At 43.3% G+C, this 21,308-nt stretch overlaps 1 protein-coding gene across 1 annotated transcript in view; it reads left to right on the top strand.

Moving 5' to 3' along the window:
• TTLL10 (tubulin tyrosine ligase like 10) overlaps positions 1-21,308 on the top strand; it is a 114,443-nt gene that overhangs the window by 14,847 nt on the left and 78,288 nt on the right. The window contains exons 2-3 of the mRNA XM_040426983.1: positions 6,764-7,143; positions 17,974-18,139. Coding sequence (XP_040282917.1) covers positions 6,822-7,143; positions 17,974-18,139 — 488 coding nt within the window. The 5' untranslated portion in view covers positions 6,764-6,821. The remainder of the gene's footprint in view (positions 1-6,763; positions 7,144-17,973; positions 18,140-21,308) is intronic.

Genomic DNA, 21,308 nt, shown 5'->3' with positions numbered 1-21,308 from the left:
TGTTGAGTGGGTCGTTTCTTGACGGACACCTTTTGAATACCCTTTAATAAGGCCTTAACGGGGTGGGCTGAGAACAGAGACGGTTGGTCGGGATACTGGCAATACCAATAATGTTGAATACCGGCCAGGTACAGTTTAATAGTGCTATGGGCCAAGTGTAGATGAGAGTGGCAAAAGGCAACAAATGCGAGTATGTAAGTTATAGGCCCCTCTCCCGCAGGTGGGTAGTTATGTTTAAATCTACCAAACAAATGCCAGGCCGTTTTATATGTCCTAAGGGTATTGGTGGACAATGACTTGGCCATAAGGCTTCTGGCTACAGCGAGATGTGCCCCTCATCCATCAGCAACTGGAAATGATGAGGAGTTGGCGTCGGCAAACGATCTGCGCCCGGAAAAACCTGAAAAAAGAGTTGATGATTAAACCGGGACAGAGCATCTGCTGCGACATTACACTGCCCACTGATGTGCGTGCAAACGAAGTGAAAATTATGTTGTAAAGACAGCCAAACGAACTTCCTCACAAATGACATTATCTGTTTTGACCCCGATCTACCCTTCATAAGGATGTCAACCACTGCCACATTATCAGACAGAAACAACACTGTACGGTTCCTCCACTGTTTACCCGAAACGTACGCCGCCCCCACTATAGGATAAATTTCAAACAACGGGGAACCCTGAGAGAAGCCTGGGATAATCGCAATCTCTGGGGGCCAAGAACCAGCAAACCAATGCTTATCATAGATGGCGGCAAAACCTACTGCCTGAGATACATCTGTGTACACCACCGGGGATTGATTAGAGACCACTGGAATAAAGAGCGAGATTCCATTCCATTGTGACAGAAACCTATCCCACATTAACAATTCCGCAAGGGCCTCCTGATCCAAATAAACTGGACTGTCCTGACTAGGGGCACCAGGGAGCAATACCAGGAGTCTAGAAATAAAAGACCTTCCTTGGGGAATGATGCGTATAGCGAAATTGAGCATACCTAAGAGAGACTGGAGATTCGCTTTGGTAGTAACCCGAACCTGTGCCAATCTATGTACGACCTCCCTGATCCTATCTAATTTGTCTAGCGGGAGACTAGCTTGCATCTGAACAGTATCTAAACAAATACCCAGAAATGTAATTCATGTACTAGGACCTTTGACCTTGTGCGGAGCTACCGGAACCCTAAGATCTTCAAACAGCGTGCGCAACACCTGTAAGTCTAGAGGCTCCTGTAACGGGGGCTCAATCAAGAGAAAGTCATCTAGGTAATGAATGACGTGGTTAACACGAAAGGTGTTTGACAAAACCCAATGCAGGGCGCTAGCAAACTGGTCGAATAACCATGGGCTAGATTTTGACGCAAACGTTAATTTACTAGCAAAGAAATACTGCTCTTGCCACTTGATACCATGCCACCGTCATAGGTCTGGTTGAATGGGGAGTAGCTTAAAAGCATCTGTAATGTCTGCTTTAGATAACCTGGCTCCTTTACCCAACCTAAGTATGACCTGAATAGCCTCATCGATAGATGCATACTTCATGGAAAATTCTTCTGAAGGGATCAATGAATTCAAACTGGGTATGGGTAAGGAATGTGGGGCCGACAAGTCATAAATCAATCTCTTTTTATTAGAAAATTTGCCGGACATTACCCCAATAGGATTAATCCTCCATCAATCAAAAGGGGGCTGCTTGAAATGGCCAATTAAATAACCCCTATCTAACTCCGTCTGGATTAACTGAGAAATAGCCTCGGGGTCTTTGAATGCCGATAATAAATTCCTGCACTCATGTGGGGGACTGAGGGAGGGTGAGCATACCTGTATGAAAACCGTTGACTAAGCCGTTGAGCACAAACTGAACCCAACCTGCCTCTGGATGAGCGGCTAACAGACAAGTAAGGAGTTCCACATTCACCACGCTTAGTCACGCAGGATTATTGCCTTTTTGAGGGCATGAAACTCGGGGATGGGCCCTAAAGCAAATGGCATAGAAAAGCAACAATCTGCACTGGCTGTAGTGGCATGCAGAAAAGTTTAAATTGTTACAAATTTGCGACTTGCCTAGATATTTAATTGGCCGACCCAACTTATCTACTCCGGAGACCACCCTGCTAACTGATGCGCTTGGAACAGCATCAGGCTGGGAAGGTTCCGTTGTGTGGCTAGTATTGGAACACTAGCTGGCAGTATGAGCATAGGGGTTACAAACCGTACAGGTTGGGGCTTTAAGACCAGCAAAATGGCAACAAAGTAGCTCTTTGTCAATTATGGACCAATCGACCGTATGCTCCAGATCCCCCCCCCCCCAGACCTCCTAGCAACATCCAGCTAAACATGGAGAACATAACGAGCAGCATTTGGATGTGCTGGCGAAGCTGCTGAGCTGCACTGCAAAAAATGACCAGCAGATGGCACCCGCACACCCAGACAGCTGTGACGCGCACTGAGAAGGGCCGAGCACGCCAGCTGTGAGCCCACTGCGCGCCGCTCGAGACAGGTACGAAAATGAAAGTAGCCACCGCCAACCCTGCCCCCCGGATAACAGCCTCGATCGTAACATGCAGCCTTTCTCCTACCATGAGTAGCAGCGCCTTGCTGTGGAAAAACGCATCACTGCCGAACCACCACTAGCACACCCAGTATCCGATGGTGACCCAGCCGAACCGGAAATGCCTGTAACACCGAGACTGACGGTATTCAGGGAAACATGGGAAGGGGGAAAACACCTTTACTCACCTCTGGCCCCTTTACCCAACCTTGACCCATAACTAACAACACAGACAACTGTATCATTTTAATGCTGGATGGTGATCGGCCACAGCTTCTTTATTAAAGCGGCAAACCTTAATAAACCATAATATCAGAGCAGTATGCCAAACGCTGGACTCCCAGCGGGAAAGTTAAACCGTAATCATCAGAGCGGTATGCCCACCGCTGGACTCCCAGCAGGCAAGTTAAACCGTAATCATCAGAGCAGTATGCCCACAGCTGGACTCCCAGCGGGCAAGCACGCCATCTGCTCCCACCATATCTCCGCTGTACTCAAATGCCGCCAGCTGTGACTTCATAAACTCAACCAGAATTTGCAGCTCTCCAAAGCCAAAATCATCGGAGCGATATCCAAACTGCTGGACTCCCAGCGGGGGATCTGAAGAAATAGAAAAAACAACACAGAATAACTAAGTATCCATAACTGATCATAACCGCGCACCTCGACCCGCCTCTCAATGATAACCGCAAAAAGGGAGGGAGGGAGGGCCAATTTTTGCTTCCACTTGCAAGAGGAAGTGCTGGAACAGGGGAGGGGTATATGTACCTTCAGGATTCCTGTACCGCCCCCATCCTGTCTAAGGAGGTTCCCCCAGAGAATTAACCCCCTAACGGCCGTCCTAATCTACTACCTACTTAAACCTCACATGACGGGGCCAGCTCCCAGAATGACCTAAAGGGGGAATGGGGGGAAGGACCATCAGTCCCTAAGCACCCTCCCTATACAGTCGGGCGCTTGCCACGTACCGCACCTGTGGCTGTGTGCCTGCAGGTATAAATAGGCTGTAGGGCCCCGTCTCCCCTCTTACAAATACGGCAATTGTATTGCCTAACACATTGCTCCACAGAGGAAGTGACATCTTAGGGGGGGTACACACTTTCCTACAAAACTCTGGTGTTAAGACACACTAGATGGGCAAGAACACATCAGAAAGACCTAAAAATAAAAACACAACAAAATGCTCAGCAAGCCAGGTATTTTTAAAGTTTTAAAGCTAATTTGCCCTAAAACCATACGAGGGACTCGTAATCATAAAATTGGGCACGCTACCCAGGGTCTGTGGAAAACTGCTGATGTGTGAATACACAAAATAAAGTCAGTGGGTATGTGTGGTGATCACGTAATATTTTTCTCATAGGTTCCTGACCATGATACTTACTACACTTGCGTTTTATGTACAGCGAGCCCATGAGGAGCTGGAGAGGAGGATGGGAATGGTAGTGGCTCTGGCTGTCAGTCAATCACGGATGCTGTCCTTACACTGTTGCACCCTAAGGCCATCCAGTGAAAGGAGGGCATCCTTTCTTCCCTCAAGGCACACCCTGGGTCTGGGCCTCCTGCCTGATGGTAGCTGGGATGCTTTTGATTTTACGTGTTTGGATGGGTGCAAGGCAGGGTGATTGCCAGCATATGGTGTGGGAGTCAGGAAACCAGGCCAGAGATAGAAGAATAAATATCTCTCTTTACTGTAGTGTAAAATAGGAGATGTAGTACATCCAACTATACAGGGGCGGATTGGGAACTAAAAGTGGCCCTGGAAAAAAAAAGGTAAAGGTTGCCCCATGTTGTAGGAGGGTCCAAATTGGCAGAAGGCGGGACAACACTAGTAGGCAGGACCAGCAATACATTAGTGCAGGGAAATTTAGTGGCCCAACTGAACCAAATATGACAGTGGAGCAGAATATACCGCTACCTACGTCAGAGGATTCTACTGTATCTCTGTCCTGAGGACACTGATGCAGTTAAATTCAGGAGGGCACCTGCGGCTGCTGACCAGGTGCGTAAGAGAGATTCAGATCATTATGAACCTGGCTGGCGGCTGTGAATCACACATTGATCTGTCAGTCTCTGAATCCTGAGCCTCGAGGAAAATGAACCCTGGTCTGTGCGTCCTACTTTTCCTAACTCCCTCCTAAGACTCCCCTAGAACACTCTAGAGCTAGGGGTGGAGCCAGCCACCATCTAGCAACCACCTATAAAGAGGCTGTGTCAAAGTTAGTTATCTCCTTCACTACCATACAGAGCTATGCTGGGATTTATACATGACATTAAATTACATAACATTCAAGAACAAATCATTTATATTCTAGCTCAGGGCTAATGCATACATATTACCATATTTCTAACTTACAGTTCTGATCCAACAATTTCCAGCAATCAGCAAAAAAACATCACCAATAACATCAATTAGCTTGCACCCAAATATCTGCAGTTTGGGCACCTCCAACACATACTGTATGCAACATATCCAACATAACACATTGCTGAGGGTCAAATCTTATCCTTAGAGTTTACTCACCTCAGTGATTCATGTTTGTCTGCTCAGCATGTTCTTCACACATCCTTGTTTCCCACTGACTGTCGGTCAGCGTAAAAGAAACAGAGACATGCACTACTTCAGTCCATGTGGTGGACCAAACATGCCCATTGAGGTCTATAGGTCTGTGAACTGACAGAACAGTGTTTGGTCTGTGGTTTTCACAGTCCATGAGTAGAAAAACTTTAGAAAACCTCTTCTCAGTCTAGCATTGCACGGGGGAAGAAGATGACACATGGAGGACAAAAAATGGACACACAGACCAAAAAAAGATATCTTCATGTATGAAACACTGACCTTTCTTTATGGATGTAAAAGGAATACAGATTTGTGAATAAGGCCTAATACATATCTGTGTGAAATAAGGGTATAATCTGTGTAAAACAAATAATTGTATTCCTAGAAGATTTGACAACACACAGTATTTAGTAGGGCCTGCTATTGATCCTCCAGCCACACACTCATGTGATCAGATTTTCAGACGTAGTTTTGAAGCTAAAACCAGGTGTGGATTCAAAACAGGTATCGTGGATGGGCAGCCTGAATCAATTCTAATCTATTATATAATAATTAATTGAATTCATTACCACCCTTCCAACCAGACTCCACATAAACTAAATAATAATTACCCTTAGTACACAAATGTAAGTAATGTTTAAAGGGCCTTCAAAAAGAATGAGTGAAAACTATTTCCTAATATACTAATCAATTTTTATTAATCATGATTAATTGATTAGTATATTAGGAAATAGTTTTCGCTCATTCTTTTTGAAGGCATTTATACATTTTAAGTGTTCCTGTTAGATTATTCTAGGATCTATAGTGGTACTAATGTTTAAAGGGGCATTACCATCTGAAACATTAATAGCAGATCTCTAGGTTATGCCATCCACCCCTGGGACCTGCTCTTATCTACTGAACAGGAGTCAAAAAGTGAAGGAGAGCACACATCGCATGCACAACTTGATCTCCATTCACCATTATGGGACTTCCAAAAATAGCTAAGTGAGCTCAGCTATTTTCGGAAGTCCCATAGTGGTGAACAGTGAGCAAACATGGCCACCTCTCCATTCTCTGCTGTAGGACTGCCAGAAGTAGCCAAGCCAAGCACTCAACTATTTTCAGAATTCTCACAGCAGTGAATGGAGATCATGCCAGGTTAGGTGGGGGTCCCATCTCTGTTACCTACATCTATTTGACATTAAAGGCATATCCTAGTGATGCCATCAATGTCTCAAATGGGAATGCGCCTTTAACATCTAAAGGCAAGATCCCGGTTTCTTATACAAACCGTCATTTGGCTACTGATCACTGCCTAACTAAATGTGAAGATCTACCAAGCATAGCAAAGTCTTAGATACCTCTCTATGTACATTATTACAGTATCTAGCAACCAGAAATGGGTATACTTTCCCATTCCCCTTGATCCTTCCTCAGATATTTTTCATTATCACAATGCTCATTGGTGCTCATTGGTGGTGCATGGGTCAAAACTATAGTTAACAACTCTCTTTATCATGGTGTTTACCATAGTTGTTTTATCTGTGGCCAGCTTATGGAACGAGGTACTGACTGGTCAGCACTTGCTTGTAAGGCAACTATTGGTTGTGGAAAAACAATGGCAAATGTTCCTTTTTTTTTCTAAAGTTCATGAAATGTTTTATTCTCTTCTCAGATAACAACATAGTGAGATGGCCTAGGTTGCTTACTACCTAGACCTTCAACCTCCCAAAATGCAGCTGAAGAGCACTCCATCTGAGCCAAGGGAGGAAGACTCACAGCAATTGTATGATACATCAAAACGTCCTTCAGAGCCAACGGGAATCAAACAACATGAAAGGCAAATGGATACAAAGGATGCCAAAGAAGAAGCGACACCCTCTGCAGCTAACAATGACAAGCTTGAGCGGCCAGAAAATCATCTTTCACAGGGAAAAAGCCATAATGAATCTAAAAGCCATACCGTTAGGGTCTCAAGGTCTTCAAGAAAAGCTCCTTCCACAGCAAGAAAGAAGAAGAGGAGCCACCTTGGCTCAGACTCACAAATGTTACCAGGTATGACATTGTTAACAGAGGCATTAATAATATTATTCCAAAAGTTGTGATATTTTTGATAATTTTGCCCCCCAACGATAGACTTGGGGAAATGTTTTGCTATAGTCTCTTGTTTGAAGGGACTGTATCACTCCTATTTTTACCAATTAAAAAACCGTAATGAAGTGCAGTAAGGATGAATGGAGTGGTAGTGGTGGCGAGGATGGGTGCAGTAGTCGCTCATAGTGACGATCCCCACTCTGGCGCTCCCTGGTCCTGTGCGGTGGTTCGAATGTGCACCCTTTCCTCCCTCGGAGCTTTGGTGCTCCTGCATGGTAATAGGTGGGGTGCCCTTGGTGTAGATGGGTTTTGGGAGGTATGCATGGCAGGAGAGCAGTATGATAGCTAGGGACCAGCGTATGGGTGGTAGAGTTAATGACCAGGCCCATTTGGTTGCAATAAATCGTCTGTCTTTACTAAAAAGAAAGGGTAAGCACAGTTTTAATAGGGGGGATGCCGTGGACATAAGTTTGTTATTAGGTTAATAAGGTGAATCGGCGTGAAAGACTCCCTTTAAGAATTCAGACAGCAGAGTGACCAGCTAGCACCTGCATCAAAGACACTGCTGTGAAGTGAGGGACTACAGCTAAGACACTCATCACCTACAATACTACTAGGCCAGTACAATATTAGTGCTAAACTGCAGCAAACCAACCTGCCTCCATATTCCTTTCTGGTGCCAGCAGAATATTGCACTTGCAATCCGCTGCTATTGAACGTACCTGCTATTAAATATAACTGCTTTTGAATGTATACTTTGCACTTAGTAAAATAGACTTTCTTCAAAACTTGATTTCTGCACCAATCCTCCGGGGCAATGGCCTGAGGGAGAACACTGTGACACATCATTTCCTCAGGGCCACTACCACTGCCACCCTCTGTACTGGCTCCTCCGGGGCTTTTGCTGCAGCTGTGTCGGATATGATCTCAGAAACCCTTGCTGTACATGCAGACACTGAACGAGCTGGGAAATACTAGAAGATTGTAGACCACAAAACTGTGATTGCACTGGTGAACTATAAAACCAGGATTAATACAAAACTGAACATATGCTTTAACCTCCTAATAAACAGCATGTAATATTTAACAATTTAGGGATGACAGCTTCAGGAGGGAATGGCGCGCAGTGGGGCAGAGGTATTAATGAAAATGCATATGTTGTATGCCACACATATTAATTAGGAAAGGGTGCAGCTTGAAGGAAAGGTGTATGTCTTAAGTTGTGTGCCAAAATTGTGCTAATTAGAGAGGAATGAAAATTTGTAAAATCCGATTTGGCAACTTCACCGAAGTAAGCCAAGAAATTCAATTCATTACGAACTACTTCTTCATGACTCGCTATAAATCAGGAATACCGAAGCCACTCTGCCTTAGAGTACGGCCACATGGAGCGGCCATGCTGTGGGCGGGTTGCGGCCACGCTGTGGTGAACCACACGGCCAATTAGCCTGCAGCTACCTTTCATTTAATAATTTAGACTGCACTGTATAGTTCTTCTTCATTGTTAAAGGGTTTCTGTCACCCCACAAAACTCATCTTTTTTTTTTTGGATAGTTAGATTCCTCATAGCGCGATATAGGAGAATATAATAGTCTTACTTACTTTCATGCGGCCGATTCTTTATAAAACAAAGTTTTATAATATGTAAATTCGGTCTCTACCAGCAAATAGGGCGTCTACTTGCTGGTAGCTGCTGCAGAAATCCGCCCCCTCGCCGTGTTGATTGACAGGGCCAGCCGTGATCTCCTCCTCCGGCCGGCCCTGTCAGTAATTCAAAAATCGTGCGCCTCTGGTCATTCGGCGCAGGCGCTCTGAGATGAGGAGGCTCGTCTCCTCAGCACTCCCTCAGTGCGCCTGCGCCGATGACGTCTTCTCTTTCAGTGATGTCATCGGCGCAGGCGCACTGAGGGAGTGCTGAGGAGACGAGCCTCCTCATCTCAGAGCGCCTGCGCCGAATGACCAGAGGCGCGCGATTTTTGAATTACTGACAGGGCCGGCCGGAGGAGGAGATCACGGCTGGCCCTGTCAATCAACACGGCGAGGGGGCGGTTTTCTGCTGCGGCTACCAGCAAGTAGCCGCCCTACTTGCTGGTAGAGACCGGATTTACATATTATAAAACTTCGTTTTATAAAGAATCGGCCGCATGAAAGTAAGTAAGACTATTATATTCTCCTATATAACGCTATGAGGAATCTAACTATCCAAAAAAAAAAAAAAGAGTTTTGTGGGGTGACAGAAACCCTTTAATGACCGTGTGACACCTTTAAAGGGATTCTATCACCAAGTTTTGGGCTGTAGAGATGCGGTCATGCACGGCTAGATCGCCGCTAGCATGTCCGCAATATACCTGTCCTATAGGGCTGTGTGCTTTTATTTTCTTTAAAAAAGGATTTTAGGGATATGTAAATTAGTCTTGTATGTGTCCAAGGGGCTGTACGAACCTTCCTGGAGCCCAGCCATGCCCGCCTGTGAAGGAGCTCAGCACCGCCTATGTCCTCCGAATCTCCTCCTTTCATCCACGATAGATTGACGTAATCTCGCGATGCACGAGCTCACGCATGCGCAGTTCTTTCCCTGAGGCTGATGCCAGCACAGGGAAGGAACACTATACCGGCACTGCGCATGCGCAGAAAGAAAATAAAAGCACACAGTCCTATAGGACAGGTATATTGCGGACATGCTAGCGGCGATCTAGCCGTGCATGTCCGCAGCTCTATAGCCCAAAACTTGGTGACAGAATCCCTTTAATGCACCTCTAAGCAGGGACTTCTACTGGTATGTGGTTTGGCTGCTTAGGTGGGAGACAATATACATATTATTTCTGTTCTTGCCGGCAATCTCCTGCAGGTTATTTGACAGTAAACACAGAATATTAATCATCTCTGGCATACCCACTTCTCCAACCCCAGCGCTCTCCTGCCCTACAGGTGGGAGCCCTTCATCTGCCATCTGCTTTTCCTCCTTTTCCACATTATCCAATATCAATGAGAACATCCAGCACCTCCTCTGTCTGCATATTGCTGACATTTCCAGGACATGGAGAATTTGAAGGATGATTTTGAAGAAGTAAAGCCAGCAAAATATGAGGATGGTCATCATTAGGACCTGGCCCCCCTAAGGGGTGCAGATTGGATTGTATTGGTTGGCACGCTGGCACTGGAATAATAAAGGCTTCCATCTTATTGGTTTTGAATTAAATATGTTAGTGCTGTGGTTTTTGTCCGGTCGCCTGTTGGCATATTTGCCGTGCTACGGCCGCATCTCTGGTCCATCCCGATTATAGTAAATGGGGCGGACTTCTGGCAAAACGTTCGCTAGAAGAGCCTGCCGGACAAGCCTAACACCAGTGTGAAAGAAGCCTAATGCTGTATATATTAAAAAGTTACTAAAGATTTTTCCTTAATTTATAGAATTCCTTTTACACGTATCACTCCTCAAAAATGTCTCATTGCTCTGTACTTAATGACCTCTAAAAATCCAAGGATTATAATCCTGGCTTCATCCTACCATAAATAAAGTTATGACCACACGGTCAGGTTTCCAAAACCAAGAGTGGATAATGAAAGGAGATAACGTATGAAGGAGACTTGAACGTGCGGCTGTACACTTTTCCAATAATGGGTGAGACCGCCTCTAATCCGCAATTAGAAACTGCACCTTTTGTGTGCGGGTATGGTACAGAAATGCACATAAATTTGTGCGGATCTCATGTGCATTCACGCCCATCGTGTGTAGATGGCATTAAAGGAAACAAAACCCACTAATCAGCTTTTCAGCAAGTAAAGTTCGTTATTACGAAGTCTCCTGATTAAACCGAAAGAGAAGTGCGCTGCCCTCCTCATTACAGTGTGTAGGTGAGTCATACCCTAGAAATATCTATTCTTAACCACTGCTGCGTGACACCCACATTTCTGGACTGGCACACAGCCTTATCACATTTGCTTGTACTACAGGGAATATGATTTACTGTGTTACAGTTTATAAGTGTTCTAGTCACACTTACAAAATGTAGCAAATGTAGCAAAAATGCCAGAAAATACTCCTGCTTCCCTGCAGTGATGTTCTGTATGTCATGTGATTATACTGAGCAGGGGAAGCCATGCTGCAGTGCAAAGTGCTAGTCTATGGTCCGCGGCTATGTGATGTGGTGGTCAGCCGGTGCACACTAATATAGTATACCTAGAGATGTATGGTATGGGCTTACGTAGTAGATTATCACTTAAATGGGTTATCCAATTTCTCCAACAGCGCCCCAAATGTGCCGGGCCCCTCACAGGTAATATACTTACCCCGCTCCTTGCGCCGCTCCTGGTCCCCGCACCGCTGCTACTCCCTGTACACGGATGAAAACATCTGGTGTTGGGGGGGAGCAGCCAATGGCATGCGGGGAGGGGGACGAGCCTCCCTAGTATCCCGGGTGATGCTAGGGACCAGGATCGGCGCGGGGAGCGGGGAAAGTATATTACCTGTAAGGGGTCCGGCACATGGGGGGGGGGGGCTGTTGGAGAAAATGGATAACCCTTTTAAAGGGGTTTTATGACTTTTTTATACTGATAATCAGTATCTGATCGGCAGGGTTCCAACACCAGGGAATTCCACCGATCAGCTATTTGAAGAGACCTTGGGGCTCCAGCCTCTTTGCAGCTCAGCAAACACAGCACCGTACATTGTACAGCCCCATTCATTAGAGGGCTGAGCAGCACCTAGGCCACTTGACTGATAAACGTGACATCACCGGCCCAGGGAAAGCTGCTGTGAATGCCGTGGCCTTCTTATACAGCTGATTGGTGGAGGTCCTGGGTGTCGGACCCACACTGATCTGATACTGATGACCCATCCAGAGGATAGATCATCAGAATAAAAAAAAAAGTCTGAATGCACAAATAAAATCGTCAACTGGACAATGTAATTTACTTTGTTAATAGTGTATGTACCTATGCAGTCTGACAGTCAACATCAACTGGACAGGGTCAATTTATTAATACATTTCCAAAGGGAATAACAGAGGAATGCTAAGAAAAGATGCTTCAGGATTTGTATTTTATAGGGAGTGCAAAACAGGTATGTCAGGAGAGATGACAGGTCCTCTTTCAATGGTTTGTTTGCTACAAGTGTCCCATCATGACAGTATTACCGCAGGGTGTATAATTTGTCAGGGAACCTGGCACCACAGCAGTGGTAAACATTACAGAAACCCCATTGAAATCAATTGGCTATCCAGGTATTGAGAGGTCTCTCTGGCTAATAGATGAGGGGGCTCTCTGGAAATGTTAGTTAATTAAGGCAGTGTTCACATCAGCGTTTGAAATTCTGGTATTCTGCTCTGGCATATGAACAGAATATACAAGAAAAAAAGAAAAAAAAATTGAGAATTTGAGGAACTTCAGGAAACGAAATCATTCACCAACAGTAATTTCAGGGAACACCCTCAATTAGGCGTGACTACAACTCTTTCTAAAAGCTTGAAGGACTTTGTACACCATGAGATTGACTGGTACTTTCTCAACCTCTATTCACATCTAGATATTATACCAAGAGGTATGCTGATTTCTTTTAAACCTGTTTTTATGAATGATGGTGAGCCAAGACCAAGGGAATATAGAGCGGTCTACTGAATACTTAAAGGAAAAGGGTATTTTTAACCTATCTAGCTACAATCTCAGTCAAAGTGAGATATAAGTACTCTCCAAAGGGCTGTTGTTCTGCCCTTCCAAGGGCCAAGATATGTTTGAGTTGTTTGTGGACCTGAATTAATATATCCATCGATTAACAATAAAACACCATTTTATACTTAAGGACCTCACCCCTAACTCCACGACCAAGACTAATATTAACCTTCCAGTGGGAGAGATAGAGGCCAATGTATTAGACACCTTAATGGAGGAACTCCAACTCAATACAAACCTAGATTTACATTTTATCCAATAGAAAACAGTGGAGCCCACCTCCAAACATTTTACAATATGCTCCTCAATGACTTAAAAACCCTAGCTGGCCCTAGTCAGGCAGAGATGAAACCAACACGCAATCTCACTGAAGCACAAATGAAGGCCATCTCCTCCCTGAAATCCAATAAAGAAATTGTTATTAAGAACACGGATACGGGTGGGGGATTGTCATCCTAGACTCCAATGCCTATAACAATGAGCCTTGCGAATCTTGTCAGATGAGAACTACTATGTTAAACTCTCAAGTGACCCAGGTGACGATTTTAAGAAGACCCTAGCTTCACTTATTGATAGAGGGTTTTCTGAAAATACTCACGAAAAAAGAAACTCAATTTCTTAAAACAGCATTCCCCTCCACCACGTATTTCTATTTCTTACCCAAGATCCACGAAACCCTGACCAACCCCCCTGGCCGCCCGATTATCTCGGTGCTTGACTCATTGACCTCAAATTTATCTGCAGATGTAGATCAGACCCTACAGAGATAGGTCAAACATCTACCGTCTTACCTGAGGGATTCCAGCCATCTGATCACACTCCTCCGAGAGATCAACTGGAAACCGGGGATGCTCTGGATCACACTTGATGTATTGGCCCTATTTAGCAATATCCAACACCATGTTTTTACCACCTAGTCAAAAAGCATTCCTCCTAAATTCCATTCACTTTATACTGACACATAATTATTTCCAATACAAAGGGGAATTTTACCTCCAAAAGTGCGGAACAGCTATGGGGACTAAGTATGCCCCATCATATGCCAACCTGTTCATGGGGGCCTTTGAATGTAGGGAGGGTCTCTTAAACCATGATGATATAGTCTTTTACAAAAGATTTATCGACGACATCATCTTCATTTGGAGGGGAGAGCCCTCCACCTTGTCCGCACTTATCCATAAATTGAATTGTAAAGATTGGAACCTATCATTCACTGCCTATTTCGACCCTAACTCCATAGTCTTCTTGGATCTCCATCTTCCAGCCCAAGAAGGTAAAATTATAACAAGCACACATTTTAAAGAAGTGGATGCAAACATTCCCTACGGACAAATGAAACGGGTCCGGAGGAGCTGCTTGGATATCAAGGTTTTAGTTAATCAACTAGCAGTACTACAGAAGAGATTTAGAGATAAGGGGTATCCCAAAGATTCAATACGAGACTCTAGATCCCGTATCCTGAAAGAGAGTCAGGATGACTGCTTGAAATCCCGGTCAACCATCCCCAAGATTGAACCACTGAATGTACAGTATCATTTCTTCACCAGGTATAACTATCTCCATAACTCCGTTGAATTGATCCTTCAAAACATTGGCCAATTCTCTGTAAAGATCCAATCATTGGCAAAACACTCCCCACCAAACCCAGTATCACCTATATACTCTAAAAAAAATATTAGCACCTTCCTGCCCCAAACATACTGGCCGTAATCTGGGTTCCGGAGATGGCGATCTCAGTACATCACCTGAAGGTTCCTTCCAGTGCGGCTCCAGACGCTGCATGTGTTGTCTCAGCATCTCGGACCATGTAGACACAGTGATTGTTTCCAACACGGGTGAATCTGTTCCGCCTGGACACAATATGAATTGAAAGTCCAGGCACGTTGTGTATATGTTGGAGTGCCCCTGTGAGTTACAACATATTGGCCATACTACCAAAACAGTGAGGGAGAGACTCAACCAACATCGTTCTAACATCCAATGGGAATATTTTAAACATGGGGTGTCAAAACACTTTTCTGAGGCACATGGGGGCAACCCTTTTGGCCTAAAATGAACCCCTATAGATTCAGTTCCCCAATCCCACTCCCAGCTTTTCAAAAGAGAAATGTACTGGATCTACAGGTTCAACACCTTCACTCCCTTTGGCCTGAACGAAACACTGGAATGCAGTCACTATTAAATAGAATAGAAATAAAATTCCTTATCCCCAAACTAGATATCCATCCATGCAGCCAGGTAGGAGAGATATGTGGTGCTGACCCTGTAGACCCAGTAAGAATATATTATTTCAACAATTCACCATCCCATCCCTGCCGTGATCATTTGAGTGACGAATATGATGTAATTTATAATTTAATCCCCCTATTGTCACTTCCAACACATTCCCATCATCATAAAGAGGAAAGGGCTGGTCAAAAAGAAGGGGAGGGAGGGAGAAATATGGGGACCGGAAGGAGTTAAAAATGGGATAAAAATTAGGAGTGACATGACACCCCCACCCCCGCCCCACATCGCTACATGCCTCTACTCAAATCAGTTCCTCCAAGGGTCTTTTAATTATATATAGGGTTAAAACCCCTAACCCCTCACCATTTATTTATTATTTATTGATTTCTTTCACTCATCAATCTGAACAAATACCTATATATGATTTGATCTATGTATTAATCCCCCCTCCCAGCAGCCATCATGTTTTGACCTTAAAATAGGTGTATATTCATATGTATATCTATACTGATTGATATATGAGGTATTTCTTATATTTATATATTTTTATATGGATTTACTGTGCGTTTATATCCAAATAATTTTAATATATTTTCATATATATGTCGATTACATGTGGCTTAATGTCAATGTAAAACATATTTATGCTTATTTTTAATTAATATTTTTATCTACAGTTTTTTTATTATTTATTCTTTATATATTCTTATAAATATGGGATATAGTGCAAGTTTGGGTCTTCTAATGACCACAGTAATATCCTGGCCACGGTCCGTTCTGCCTGTGGAGCGCATTGTTTACAATGGAGACCTGGGGCCCTTCTGATTGGTCCCGTTGTCTCCCTGTTCATGGTGCGTTCCACTGGTGGAACGCACATTCGGTTCTCAGCACCACATGACCGGAACCCAAGCGAACCTAGCAGCACCTTATCCGCGGTGCGTTCCACTGGTGGAACACACTTCTGGCTTCCAGTATGACGTGACCAGAAGGTACACCCATAAAGTGCTCCTTCAGGCCCCGGTACTATGAACTATCTATTTGTACGATGTTAGACTTCAGACCAGCCTATATCAGATTATATTTAATCCTCCCAATGACCCCTAGATGTATTTTTTGAATATTGAGCACATAAGCTTTCCTCGGGTGGAATGCACTTCCGGTTCCAGGTCATGTGACTGGAAGTTAGCCATCCCACCACGTGGACTTAACTGGTTTCATGTGTGGGTTGTGTATAAAATATTGTGAATGTATGTGCACCATGTTTTGCTCCTGAGGAATAGGTTTATGACAGCCCCGAAACGCGTTGAGCTCTTTTCAAATAAAAGGTCATCTCGTATCACTTGAGAAGTCCTCTGGGTCATCTATCAATAGGATGACGAAGTGACCACCACTCTAAAGGCGATCTAGGTGAGGGAGGGTCTGGTGTCAAGTGTCTTGAGCTTATCTTGCACCACCCTCTCTGGTGACGTGAGTAACACACAAGTTTGTGTGTATTTTACTTTATTGAAGACCACAGTAGTTGTCCAACATTGATTTTATCACCACAAAGTGTGTCCTAATTCTTTTTATTTACATTCTCTATCCATGTGGCTTTTTACCACGTATATGTCTTCTAATTGATCTATCTTTGACACCTCTCCACGCGTACTTTCCATCTGGATGGTTTATGGGGTGGCACTCTAAGTCTCTTAAAACCTAAAGTAGTGACGGCTTTTGTCGACATCATCTCCTGCCACTCTTGAATTTATTTATTTATGTTTTCTCTACACTTTGGCGCTCCAGTTGCCTATTTCTTTCTTCTATATCCACTGCTACCACGACCTAAGAGTCAGGCCGACTTGGACAGTTCTATTTAGTGTGAGCAGCCTCACCCATCTCTATTTCATTTTGGTCATTTGGTCTCTTTTTTTCTTGTGGGTAGACCTTGGCACCCTATTCCCCCTCCCCTCACCCATCCTCTTTCTCTACTATCACACCCGCTTCTCTTCACCTCTCCATTTTCTCGTTAACTCTTTCCCCCCTCCCCCCACTAGGGGCCTAGCCAGCCACCTTCCCTTGTATTCTGACCATCCAACTTAGGCTCCTTTTTTTCTATTTTTATACATAGGAACAGAATGCTGCATTTGTCGAATACAGCGTATGCCGGACACTGTCAGCGCCTGACGGATCCCATTCACTGTAATGGAGTCTGCTGCGTTTCCAGCATGAATACAAGGATTCTGCTGGACAAAATACCAGTATTACTGGTATTATATTATTAGTGGTATAGCGGTATTATTAGGTTACTATATGATAATATTAGTCATTCTTTGCAAGGTGGTATTATTCAGTTATAGTATGGAGGTAACATTCAGCCATTGTATGGGGGTAATTACTCACTGTATAGTTGTATTATTCATCTATTGTATGGCGGTATTATTCACTGTGTGATGGTATTACTCAGTCACTATATGGCACTATTGCAATCGCTTCTCCCCATACAGCTGCCCAGAAATGATCATTTATGTGCCTGCATGAACGACAGTTTCACCCGATGAACCAGCATTTTGGTTTTTCATTGGATGATCAGCTGCACCTTTAGACGGGCAGATTTTCGGGAACGAGTGTACGCGGGAACGTTCATTCCCGATAATCTGCCCTATTATTGCACCGTGTGAATCCACCTTAACGTCACTGCATGCTATGTGGGATGCAATCATTGCCGTCATTGTTTTTACCGAAGCCAGTGTTTGCTTGCTGTTGACATACACTTCAGGTCTGAGGGTGAATAGTAATATGTGCATTAAGAAGCTGGCACAGACAGTGGCGGTTGATGAATAACTCTTCAGAAGAGTTTCTGTTCTCTCTAGAGATTAATGGCTTCTGACATCTTATCGCTTGTCTTACCCCAAACAGCTGGATTGGAGACGTCCGAGAAAGAGCCCTTAGATGCACCGAAAATGGAAACATCGGCAGGTCAGAAGCATATTTCACAACCATCTCATCTCCCAGAGAAGAAGCTGGAAGAGCCTCGGGGTCCAGGACCTTTCTTTTACTTTGGTGGTGGTAACGGGGCCCAATTGTAAGTAATTTACATTTCAAAGTGTCTAAGAAATTATGTTTGCAGCAGAGAGATAGCTATATGGGACGCAGAGGTGGAGGTATTTTTGGACACTGTAAGATAAGGTGTTGTTCAATTATTGTATGGTAGAATTATTTGGTGACTGGCGGTATTATTCACAGTGTGAGGAGAAACATTTGTGGCAGTGGTATGGCTATAACTGATGCAGAAATTGTGGTATATATGGTCATTATAAGATGGCGTGTTGTTTAGTCACTCTTTAGTGCTACTCAATCAATGTGTGTGGAATTATTTGGTCACTCTATGGCGTATTATTCAGTTATATATAGTTTACAGTGTGTAAGAGAGAATGTTTTTGGTAGTGGTATAGCTATAGGGGGGTGCAGAGCTAGCGGTATTTTTGATCACTATAAGATAAGGTGTTGTTTGGTCACTGGTGGTATTCGATAACTGTAAGGGTACGAGAACACTGCACGATTGTGATCCAGTCGAGAGTAGAAAGCTGAGCCTTTAAGTGTAATGGTAACGCCCCCGCTGCTCCTAGAGGCTCATTTGCATATATTAAAACATCATTTTTCTCAGCAATGCGGAACATATGAACATGGGACCAACACAGATGCCTTCAGCTGCCAAGTGCACATGTAACAGGTCAGCCAGTGTCATAGGTGCAAATCTGCTGACAGATGCCCTCTAAGTGTTACAGATCTTGCACTGGGGCCCAGAAGCTTTAAGTTACATCTCTGGTTGGTAGCTATTCCCAAAGGTCCCATAGACTGAAGTTGCCTATAAAGCACAGGTAAGTTTATGTGCCTCCATAATCATAGAGTCTGCAGAACTGATTCTGATGATTCATGAATACAATGCCAGCAAGATGGAACTGCTAGAACTATTGTGACACACAGGCAAAATAGGGGGTTGACAAAATATTGCAGATGCTTCTAGTATGCTGGATAACAATCTTCATTATGGCTACTGTTTGGTTTCACCTACGGAAATCCAGCAAACTACTGGACATTAAAGCCGACAGGTTCCGGGTCATTTTTTACATTTTACAGGAAAAAGTGTATGAAAAATAGAAGACAGTTTGTAAAGTCTCTGCCCAATGCCACAAGCCGCAGGTTTTCTAAAGTTGGTAGTTTTCATTTGCAAAATATGTAGACTTTTAATGCTCTGCAGGTGGAAGGGCGACGTTTAAATATTCTGCACATTTGACATTAAAAGGGTTGAAATGATGTTGCTCAGGGTCATTAAGGGTGTTTTTCTCTAAAATTGCTGATTTGGGGTAACATGCAAAAATTTCCAGTTTCCAATGCGGCAAAATGTCATAAATGTCATTTCTATAAGTGTGTGATTTGAAACAATGTTTCTGGTCTGAATCTGACAGTCTGACATGACTTTCAGAATATGGAGACACTAAAAAATCATTTCTTTCAAAAATGCTTTATTATGTAAAACTGAAACAGACAACCAAACGGTATTGTCGCGTACGTAACAACCTGCTCTATAAAAAATAGCTCTCAATCTGTCAGATGAACATTGTAAATAACAATAAATAAAAACAGTGCCAAAACAGCTATTTTTTTGTTACCTTGCCTCACAAAAAGTGTAATATAGAGCAACCAAAAATCATCTGTACCCTGAAATAATACCAACAAAACTGCCACCTAGTAGTTTCCAAAACGGGGTAACTTTTTTGGAGTTTCTACTCTAGAGGTGCATTGGGGTCTTCAAATGTGACACGGCAAGTTAAAATTATCCCAGTGAAATCTGCCCTCCAAAAACCATATGGCGTACCTTTCCTTCTGCGCCCTGCCATGTGCCCGTACAGCAGTTTACGACCACATATGGGGTGTTGCTGTAAACTACAGAATCAGGGCAATAAATATTGAGTTTTGTTTGGCTGCTAATCCTTGCTTTGTTAGCAGAAAAAAAAAATCTGACAAAAAAGTGAAATTCTGAAATCTCATCTCCATTTTCAATGAATTCTTGTTGAACACCTAAAGGGTTAACAACGTTTGTAAAATTGTTTTTTAATACCTTGAGGGGTGTAGTTTCTAAAATTGGGTCATTTTTGGGTGGTTTCTATTACGTAAGCCTCACAAAGTGACTTCAGACCTGAACTAGTCCTTAAAAAGTGGGTTTTGGAAATTTTCTGAAAAATTTCAAGATTTGCTTCTAAACTTCTAAGCCTTCTAATGTCCCCAAAAAATGAAATGGCATTCACAAAATGATCCAAACATGAAGTAGACATATGGGAAATGTAAATAAATAACTATTATATGAGGTATCACTATCTGTTTTAAAAGCAGAGAAATAGAAATTTGGAAAGTTGCAAATTTTTCCAAATATTTGGTAATTTTTTATTTTTTTATAAATAAAAATGAAATATTTTGATTCAAATTTACCACTGTCATGAAGTACAATATGTGACGAGAAAACAATCTCAGAATGGCTTGGATCAGTAAAAGCGTTTTATAGTTATCACCACATAAAGTGACACATGTCAGATTTTTTTTAAATCAGTCTGGTCATTAAGGTGAAAAATGGCCCGGTCCTTAAGGGGTTAATGTAATTTACAGTAATATATTTTAACAGTATGCACATGGGCAAAGTGGGCATGGATCTGCAAAAAACGGATGACATATGGATGTGTTCCATATGCATACCGTATTTTTGGCAGACTCATTGACTTGAATGGAGCCACGGATTGTTATATGTGGGCAATAATAGGAAAAGTTCTATCTTTCAGCGGAACGGAAATACGGAAACTGAATGCATACAGAGTACATTCCTTTTTTTTGTGGAACCATTGAAATGAATGGTTCCGCATATGGACCGCAATCGGAATCCTCAAAAACGGAACGGAAAAAAAAAACATAACTCCAGTTATGAAAAGTGGGTGAGAAAGTGGATGTGATTAGCCTGTCCAGCTAATTTAAAGAGGTATTCTGTTTATTTAAAGTTATGCCCTATCCGCAGGATAGTCTGATTGTTTGGACCCCACCGATTATGAGAACAGGAGACTTTTACTCTGTGGGAACCCCCAAAATGAACAGAGCAGCTGGTTGAGCATGCATACTGCTGCTCCATTCATGTCTGTGGGACTGGTGGAAATAGCTGCCCACTTGTACTTGGCTATCCAACCTGTCGATCCTTTTATTTCAGGGGT

The sequence above is a fragment of the Bufo bufo genome, chromosome 1 (assembly GCF_905171765.1).
Source record: "Bufo bufo chromosome 1, aBufBuf1.1, whole genome shotgun sequence".
Lineage (NCBI taxonomy): Eukaryota > Metazoa > Chordata > Amphibia > Anura > Bufonidae > Bufo > Bufo bufo.
This window is presented reverse-complemented; position numbering and strand designations above follow the sequence as displayed.